General features: G+C 38.0%; 1 protein-coding gene across 2 annotated transcripts; it reads right to left on the reverse strand.

Moving 5' to 3' along the window:
- Positions 1 to 589: 589 nt before the first annotated feature.
- On the reverse strand, positions 590 to 9,870 carry TYW3 (tRNA-yW synthesizing protein 3 homolog). Of its 2 annotated transcripts, XM_085309823.1 has the most exons (6): positions 9,693 to 9,870; positions 9,307 to 9,387; positions 4,390 to 4,488; positions 3,500 to 3,571; positions 3,091 to 3,224; positions 590 to 2,074 (listed from the first exon to the last, which is right to left on the reverse strand). In XM_085309823.1, exons 1-6 carry the CDS (start codon positions 9,864 to 9,866, stop codon positions 1,852 to 1,854), a joined length of 783 nt encoding a protein of 260 aa, XP_085165949.1. In that variant the 5' UTR covers positions 9,867 to 9,870; the 3' UTR covers positions 590 to 1,851. The 2 variants fall into 2 exon arrangements, with proteins under 2 accessions (XP_085165949.1, XP_085165950.1); XM_085309824.1 differs by lacking the exon at positions 4,390 to 4,488.
- Between the last annotated feature and the right edge of the window lie 6 nt (positions 9,871 to 9,876).

A 9,876-nucleotide genomic window follows, 5' to 3' on the forward strand; every position in this document is an offset into this window, starting at 1 on the left:
GTGCCGTAGGCCGCCTCGCCAGGCGGAGGCGGCGCCGCTCCTTGGGCGCACCACCAACGCGGGGTGGGCGAACTCGGCCCGTCCAGGCTGCGTTCTCCGACTCCTCCGGCTGATCAGGCTTTTCGTACGCCTTCCTACACGCGGCTCTTCAGCAAGACCAATACCCTCCCGCAGGTTCGTTTGGACTTCAGCAAGGGTCAGCCCTCAAAATCCATTTGAGGTTTGAGAACAAGGAATAGTATATACASCATGTTATGTTTGAAGGTCTCTTGTAGTGTTTTAACATCTTGTGTACTCAGTACCTTCACAAATGACATTCTCTAATAAAATCTAGTATTTGTCAGCAGTGGCTTGTCCCCTACACAAAGGAGTACAATAGCAGCGATTCTTCTTCCCGCTGTTTGGTCCAATTTGCGTGCAATTAACAGCTAACGACAGCAACAGCCGCTAACGTGGTCAATTCAGGTGGCTGATGGCAACTCTTGCAAAAAGGATGCAACAATCAGGTGCTGAGGTCTTCCACGCCGTTGGGAAGCAGGAAACAAATCACACCACTCGAACTGTACAAGTCACAAGGCAGAAACACAAGTAAGCAATGCACAAAAGCACAAGTTTATTTTTCTTGGCAGGCCTGCTACTGGAAACACAGCCTAACATGCCTTCCAGAATCTGTTTAAAGCCCCAATTACTTTTCCCTTTGGCTGCCACCTAGTATGTCAAATTTTTACAGTGGAATTAATACCCCCAAGATGCAGGCTTATGTAATGGAAACAACAACAGTTCCTTAACTATACAAAGTGGGAGTTACTATACCAAAYAAACCATTTCCTTTAGTCCGTCTTGTGATGTAGTGTTAGCAACCACTGAGTCATARAAGTAAGGGCTCAGAGTTCATTTTTTGCTAAGGTTTACAAATTCACCATTTTTTTGCAAAACAAACTACCAGTATTCAGCAACTTTTCCAGTGGTACGTTGTAGGAATATACAAATTATTGTGCTATTTTATATTTAACATTTATTGTGTATCAGCAATTTATAGCCTGCTAGGAAAACCTATTGCTCTACACTTACAGTTTAATTTTTGCTTGAGAGTTGGAATTGGAGCTGGGTGCTGCCATATAGAAATATATATATAACGTGAATTAACAAACTATCAGCATACGATGTTGGCAATAGAAGTTGCAAAGTAAAATAACACTTAATGGCTGCTAGCCAAGGGAAGAACACATCAAGAGCAGGGCTAAAGTCTGAAACAAAGAGCAAAGTGCWAGAGTACAAGTGTCAACTTTGCTGTCTACCACAATAGGCAGGAAAGGAACCTGTTGGTTACAGTCTGCACAGAGCAGTGCATAAGGCTTAATTTTCTGTTTTAATCAAAATGACCAGATACTGTACTTTGGCTGACTAATGCGTGGCTTTGTGTTGTTTGGAAAGGGTCATTTGCATTGCTGCATATTGTTTTGCAGAGTTCCTACAGAGCAAAATTGTCACTCACTTCCCAGAGCTTCCCTCCTTTGCAAAAGTTAGAAGGGTTAAATCCAGCATTTGAAAGGAGATTGCTTCTACAGGGAATGTCCACTGAGAAYGTGGCCAAGGGCTGTAGCAAACCAGTTATTTCTGCAATAACTGACAAAGTAAAATAAATATTTTTTTTTTATTTTTCAGAAAATACATTCTAAAGTTTTGTTCTCCATGCTTCTGTGCATTAAACTCTGTCACAATCTGTTTAATTACTTTCTTCAGGTAAATGTCCACAAATGTTACTACCTAGAGCTACTTAGAGCAGTTCTTTAACTCTTACGAAGAGCAGTAGGATTGTTCACTTTGCCACAYGCTTTCAAATGCCTTAGTCTACACTACAATTTCACCAAAAATATCAACATTGCTTCTTGGGTCATCCTCATCTTCTAATTCTTTGTCATGATCCTCTGGAGAGGTGCATATACCATGTTTCTGAATGGTCTTTCTCTTTCTTCTGCGAACATACACAGGGTGACTTTTTTCCGTCTCTTCAGAAGGTGAATTGTTTGCATCAAGGGTAGTTTTCAAAGCTAACTGTAAGCCGTTGTAGAATCTACAAGGAAATAAATGTGCAGTTATTTTTGTAGGTTTGCACAGGATCTGCAAAATTACTCTAAGAAATTAATGGTTTTGTAATACAATAGAGTCATAGAATTGGTAAGGTTGGAAGGGACCTCTGGGGACCATCTAGTCCAACACTCAAATGAGTGGCCCATACAGGGATTGAACCCACAACCTCAGCATTATTAACACCACACTCTAACCAGCTGAGCTAAACCTAACCCCAATCAAAATGCATGAAGAAAACTAAATTGTTTAGAAAACTAAATTTCAAATGTTCGAATTAATACTGCAGGAAAAATAGGAATAGCAGCATGCATCCTGTTTATGTCATGTTACTTCTTTTTAATGTTTGTACATTAGAAATCAATTACTGGATGTACCTATGTGCTGTTGAGGCCCTATTAACTTTATAGAAACCATAAAATGGTATGACCTTTGTGTCTAATGAACAACTGCATCTATGGTAAGCTGGACTGCTACCATTCATAGTAACTTTAAACTTCTCTTGGACAACTAGGGAGATTTTAATGGGCAAATAAAAACAAACTGGTCTTAGTAAAAACAGGTGTTTCCAGCATCCTTTTCATCTTCATGCCATTTGGCTCTTCTGCCTATTCTGTTCCTCCTACCTGGAGACAAATGTAAAGACCCCAAATCTAGGTAGCYTTCTATCTCCTTTGTGAATCATGAGTTTTGGAAACTGTAAAAAGCATGTAGGTGATTAAAGTGTGCATGACAATCTGAATACATCTGAAACTATTACTGTGTTAAGATACCAAATGCTGCTGTTATCGTTGGCAAAGAAAACTTAAATGCTACTCAGTAACAAACTTGGTCTGCAAACTCATATTGCTCATACTGCTTAAAAAAGTTAATTGAACTTGTATTTTAGATCTGCAACTTTTTTTTTTTTTAATATGTGGGATTCTTCTTATATAGCCTCTGTTATCCATATTTCATTTTTGCATTTAATGTCATCAATAGGATTAGTGTAATCTAACAAACCTGTCAATCCTCCTCATATTCTCTTCCATTTTTTGATTAGCTGTGTGTATCAAAAATTCGATATATTCTTCGGAGACCATCAATTTCCCCATGTGGCTCAATGGAACTTCTAAACAATGAGTGCTCCGCACAGCCTAAAAACACACATGTAAGTATTCATATAGTATAGTATTTTATTTTATAGATRTTATTTAAATAATATGGGCAATTCATAACAAGAAGAAAAAACATGCACCCAATTGTTTAAATTGCTATCAATTAAAGTAGGAAGGTACTTCTTTTTACCACAGCTTATTGTGAAATGGCAGTCTTTCCCCTTGCTATTCAGACCTATACTCTTAAAAATTTGAGGTTAACATTAATGAAATATCTTGTTAAGTTCTTTTGTCCTTAGCTATAAAATCCTTACCATCATAATTTTTCCTTTTCTTCCAACTGTAATACCAGAGTTCCTGAACCCAGAATTAATAGCTACAGAATGCTGCAGAACAACAAAAAAAAAAGTCTTAAATAGATCATACGCACTTTCACAGCAAGATTATAGATTGCAATGCAAGTTATGAACCTAGTGTTACAAAAACTTACTCAAAATTATCTCCCCAAATTAATGCAATAATAGTTACATTCAAATGTTCATAGTATCAAACCTACAAAATGTTGTGGTTGACTTCTAGAGAACCCCAGTCAATTGTCTAACCTTAAACCATTAATGCAGATGAGACATTCATGCCTCTCTTGCACTACACTGTTTTACCTTGAAGACCTGGTAACCATTAGACAATCGTGCAACACATTCATAGCTAAACGAGCAGCAGTATGGCAAAAGRGGTTCATCAGCTCTCTCTTCTACGTGAATCATGGAAGAAAACCATGATGCATTAGACTCTCCAGAGTTGTTCTGGAAAAGCAGAAGGCAAAGGTACTACTCAATTAGTTGAAATACTGGAGCCAAATGGCCTGGCAAGTAGCAAAATGACTTAGAAAAAAACTTTCACTTCCAGCCAATGAAAGCAACATAGACTCACTAGGAAATTTATTTTTAATGTGCCAACCTGCTTCAGCGAGAATATAGAAGTATATTTGAGTAATTTTGTCTTCTAAGAAGTTCAGCAAAATCTCTAGTAAGTTTAAAGCTATGTTTTCTTCATTAGCTTATTTTTACTACCCTAGTTATTAAACATGCAGTACATCTGGGAATATCCTTAGYGTTAAAACTTAYTTGGGAGCCAATACTTTTATTGATGCAGCAAGAAATATAACAAAACAACAATGCAACATTGTTACTTGATGTAATTTTACCAGAAGTTGTGCATCTTGCAGCTCTTCACACAGCACATGAAGAACAAATGGTTCAAACTTAAATATAATGTCACCAGTGGCTTTCTCTAGTGCAGTCATCTAGAAAATGCACAAAATATTTATATTAATACTGCAAATGTGTACTGTTACTAGCAAAAAATGAAAATAAGAGCCAGCCACTGTGTGAAAAAAGCATTAAAAATGCAGCAAATGAGATTCAAGCAGTCAGGTTCTTTCAGTTGCTTTCAATTTTYTGTTGCTCCTAACACAGAAATTGCATGGACTTCCACATTTCTTTTAGCTAAACTAGGTTTGATAGAAATTCACGGCAAGATAGACTTTAAAACTTTAATGTTCTTCCCTCTTTATTTCTTTGTACATTAAAATGAATTGATTAGTCACTACAGCACAGGAAGAAGACTGTTTCACTGCAATCAGATGAAACCTGAGCAGTCAGGGTTTTTTTACACTGTTCTGTACAATCAAAGACATTTAGTTTCTGAAATACATTCCACAACTTCAGAGGACTTTCAGGGTTACAGCAGACTAAATTTATAGCTTAATGTACTTGATCACATTTTAATCCTAGTTTAAACAACAATGTGTAGCCTACTGTATGAGAGTTATAAAGATATTAAAAAAACCTTCAAAGGTTGAAATTACAGGTGTAAACCCAGAGGATGAAAAAAAAAAAAAAAAAAAGCAAATCACTTTGTATACATAAATTTCTAGACATTACCTTAAGACTCCAATTTTGCAAAAAGGGTGAGTTGCTAGTGACAAATTTTCCTAAATTTGCAAGTATTGAGAAAGCTCGTGATATGCTGTACTGCACAGTACTACAATTTGTTTTTCTATGCTCTTTTTATGTAGAATAATCTCAAGAGTTGATGTTACTTCTTTCATTTCAAAAAAGGTTGCTTTGAGGCAGTTAAATTATTTATTCCATTTTATGATTATTTAATCCTTTGTACTGTTTGGGTCCCCCCCTCCCTTAACATGCCAGTTAAGTAAGTGAATTCACCTTCACTTGCTTAATCCACATATTAAAATTTTGCTACATTAACTTGGGAAGTTTCAACTGCTTTCTCATGCTTTTTGTTTTGTCTATCCATTCTCATCTTTCCTGCAAAATGAATACACTAAATAAAATTTCTTAAGAAAATAATCAAATTCACCTGCCTTTTTAAGACTACTAACAACATAAAAGGAAACTGCTTAAGTGGCAACTCCCTGTTTTCCTTTTAAATATTGAAAAATAATTAAATCTGCTTATATAGCATCCCCTCTGTAACTGTTACTATTCTGAATTGAAAGCAGCTCTTTTTGAGTGATTAAGTCACACAATTTATGTGCTAGATTTTAAAAAATGACAAGTAACCACAGCTGTGCTAAAGCTGATGAGAACCAGAGATGATCAACATCACATAATGCAGTGTTGTGCAGAAATTCTTAAACTTATTTAGCATTTGCTTGGAAGCCAGTTGTGTTGGCATAGTGTTCCACTGAGGTGAATCTACTCTGCCTGAGACTCTGCTAACATGGTCAAATAGCTTCCTTATCCAAAACTAGGTTATGCAGAGTTAGCACGGTTTCTCTACACAGCACTGTACAAGGCCAGCTGTGACCACTCCTTAGGGCCCTGCATTATGCAGTGTCTGTTTGGGCTGTGCTGATTTCAGCAGGAACATAAATAACATGCAGCAGTCTACACAACACAGGCTGGGACCAACCACGGACATTACGTTTCCTTTTCAGGTATTTTCATATCTTTGAAAATTCTGTTATAGCCATTGGAACAACACAGCACACTGCTTCATCAAGCTGACCAGCATTTATTGTGGGTGGAAGCCAAGTTAGACTTGTCGGAGAGACAAATATTATAACAGAGAACATACTATTAACTGTGATCCATGTGTACGATACCAGGGGGAGTGTTTTAAGGTTTCTGTTTCTCTGAAAAAGCTAAGTAATTTAGCAGATAGTCTAGAGGCAGATTTTTCAGTGAGAATAGAAGTAAGAAGGTCATGATGATTAGAGCCATACATGAACATTAGCACCACCCCAAGGCTGGCTTACTAGTTTCATTGAAAAGCTTATTAATGAAATGAAATATTCTGATTAAAGGGTTTTGTTATCTAATTGTTTCTAAATTACCAGTTTCCTGTAAAATCAATTTAATAGAGAAATACCAAAAGTAATTTTTTTGTCAAGTCTATAACATTTGAGGCTCAGCTCTGCTCTCAGTGAAATTGAGGGAAAAACACCCWGTGGGGATAGGATCAGGCCCTTCATCTACAAACAGTCAAAGTCTAATTGCTACAGTGAAAGGACATAAAGTATCTGTCAGTGATAAGGTATGTAAAAGTGCTCACACAAATGAAAATCCCTCTATTTCAAACACAGAAGCAATTGATAAAGTGATACAAAAGAAGTGACTGACTGCATTTAAYGACTGACGATGGCAGAGCATTTACTGTAGCACTGTACATTACATGGTCCTTGTTCTAGAAACAGCACTGAAGTGAAAGCATTTGCTGTAGCACAAACATGTGCTGCACAGCTGTAGTTAAATTACTAGYCTGGGTAAAAATTATAGTCTGGCCAGAAGTGCACAGACCACTGCATTCTACAAAACCTGCTCAAGAAATGGGGCAAGTACTCATCAGATACCCTGTACTAAACTCWGGTAACACTCAAGTGAGGCATTTGAGAGGTCGGCCAGAAGTATGAAAAMATAACAGCAGAAAGAAACCTTATAGTCTATCCATACAGACACTTGGATAAAACTATGTATGCAGAGGTTCTGGAAAAAGCAAAAGACGCTGCATAYGCGTATCTTAAACAGCATCTGCCCAAGTTCTGCTGTATATACAGCCCAAAATCCAAAGCAGGCTGTGTTTAATAACAATAGTATGTCAAGGAAAAAAGAAAGCTATTTCAGTTTTATATTAATTGTATAAATTTCAGATTATATTTGTATGGTATCAAGAACCTTGTGAGCAAGTACTTCATAATATATAAAGCTTTTTCTCCAAGTATTTTGAGAATAATGGTGTAAAAATCAATTACAAAACAAATATTCTAAGCTTGTATTGTTGAGGCTGATATACACAGTGAGATCAAATGATCTCCTACTTGAAAACCAAAGCAGACAGAATCCACAAACTCTGCTTTCCCCTCTCATTTCCWAAACATTGGACTAGCCAACCTTCACCATATAATAGAGTATAGCTGCTTAAAAATTAGTCAGAGCCATTTTTCTTACACCTGTAATTCATGCATTAGTAATTCATGCATTACAAATTTATTAGCAGCCTACCTATTAAAGGGAACAGAAAAGAAGAGAGTAGTTCCTCTGGTAAGAATCAATTGCAATGACCTGCTGGGTCCTGCTGACAGAAATTGCAGCAAGCTCTGTTTTGCTATTAAGCCACTKGCACATAATTCAGAACAAATATTAATGAAGACAGATTTTCCAGAGGAGTTTTTTCTCTTTTTGTGCACATGTGCAAATGTACACATATCTGTAAAGTAAGCTATGAATCAAGTGAGAGAATCTGTGACCTTGTAACTGCTTTAATTTTGGGATATACAATGCCAAGAGATGTAATGAGAGAGCAGTCTATTTTGAAAACATACTAAAAAACCCTTGTTTCTTGATTGTTTTTTTAGTTTCAACAAATTTTAAGATACTCTATCAGAAATGTGGCATAAGAGATTCACTGTTACACTACTGTAAGTTGTCTGCTTGTAAATGAAGACTGTTCCACAGCAAGGTGGGCTCATGACATTTTAATGAAGCACTTGCTGTATACAAAATTAACATGCTCATTGGCACGTTCATCTAAACGTGTCTACCTATAATGGAGATAAAGTAATTTCATTTTGGTTGCTTCTTGAACTGCTGACCAAAAACATGAAGTGAGAGCAGTCATAGGTTATGGATCAGTTCATGAGGATAACAAACTATATTCAGTAATCACAACCRACACATTCTGAAAGAGGTATTACAATTACTGTTTTAATGTGTGTATCAGACTCAAACTGCTGGAGAGCAGGATATAAGTCCACATTATCCTGCATCTGTGTCCTGCAGGGATGTTGCTGCTTACTCTGAAATACAATCTCAGCTGCTGCCTGACACAGAGCTTTTACCACGCAGACGCCTGGTTTCATACAGCAATTGTTATTCCAGTATTAATAAGGTATATACTGTTTTCCTTCAGCCCAACTTAGTCTGCTAAAGACTAGATCACTACTTCTTAAAACCAGCTTGTACTCTATGGAAATTAAATTTGTTTTAGTTCTGGATATGAAGATGTTTAAATCAAGACTAGTCTCCAGCTGATACCTTGCCAACAACCCAGTAAAAATGGAAAACAAAGCTTAGATGAGTAACCCCAGAAATGAAAAATGCACTGTAATCTTTCATGAAAGGAACAACACTTGCTTAAGAAAAAATAATTTCTGCTTATTCTGAGTAAGGAAAGGGTTTCAAAAAAAAAAAAATCAAAGTCACTGTACCTTAGATTTTCAGAAACTACTGTTTAAAAGTCAGTCTTCTGCTTCAGAAGCAATACAAGTGACTGAATTCTCCTTTGACCTACTGTGATGCTCACAGATGCTACTCTAGACAGTGAACAGGAGATTACTTGAGTTTCATATTAGCCACATTTACATCTATGCAAGAAATTAGATATTCAGCTTAAAAGTATTCTCTTAAAAGAAGGTGTTTAGAGTTTATTAAGTGRAATATCTAGAGAAAAGTTCGTTCTGAAATTAAAGCATTGATTCAGCTCAGTATCAGGAAGGAAAAAAMCTACAAATTTCTTCCAAATCCCCATCACATTTTTTCAGGGTGTAGGGAACACCATTTTAAATAAATGTAAAAGCTGTATGGTATTGTCCTCTTACCACATCATCTTTGGTGCACATTTCGTGTGTTACCATAAGCCACGAGCAGTTTTTCTTCTGGGCCTTGTATCTGTCAGTATCCTGGCAATAGAGAGACGCAATTAAACTAGCACTATAGATACACGACCGTTCATCTTGTGCTTGTATAGAAGAAACGCTTCCTTAAGATAAGTGATTTTTTAAGGTACGAAAACGTGTTTACGTGAAGGTAGTGAAAACCCAGTTTATCTGCGATTGTATGTTCTCAGCCAAGTAAAGCTGTCCGAACGCGATCTGGCACTAGAACAAAAGGCCCTCGCGGGTTACCAAGCCGTCAACGCGGCACTCAGCCGCGGAGACGCCCGGCCGCCGGCGCGGGACGCGCGTTTCGGCGCGGCCGGACTCACCGCGGCGGGGAGCCGCGCCAGGAGGACGCGGCCGGAGCAGGAGCTGGCGGTGCAGAACCGCGGCCGCGCGTTGAGCAGCCGCACGACGCCCGCCGCGCGCCGGTCCACGCCGCCCTTCCGGCTGCCGTCCGCGCGCGCCAGCTGCCGCGCCTTCAGCCGCGCGAACGCCGCCATGCCGCCGACG

Source organism: Rhea americana, unplaced genomic scaffold (genome assembly GCF_003343005.1).
Source record: "Rhea americana isolate MKP2758 unplaced genomic scaffold, rheAme1 scaffold_304, whole genome shotgun sequence".
NCBI classification, from domain to species: Eukaryota; Metazoa; Chordata; class Aves; order Rheiformes; family Rheidae; genus Rhea; species Rhea americana.

Coding starts and splice junctions, on each gene's coding strand:
- TYW3 (XM_085309823.1), bottom strand. CDS start 9,866: ATGGCGGCGTTCGCGCGGCTGAAGGCGCGGCAGCTGGCGCGCGCGGAC. Junction 9,388..9,692: donor TGGCGCGGCTCCCCGCCGCG/GTGAGTCCGGCC, acceptor CTCTATTGCCAG/GATACTGACAGATACAAGGC. Junction 3,225..3,499: donor GAAAAGGAAAAATTATGATG/GTAAGGATTTTA, acceptor GTGTGTTTTTAG/GCTGTGCGGAGCACTCATTG.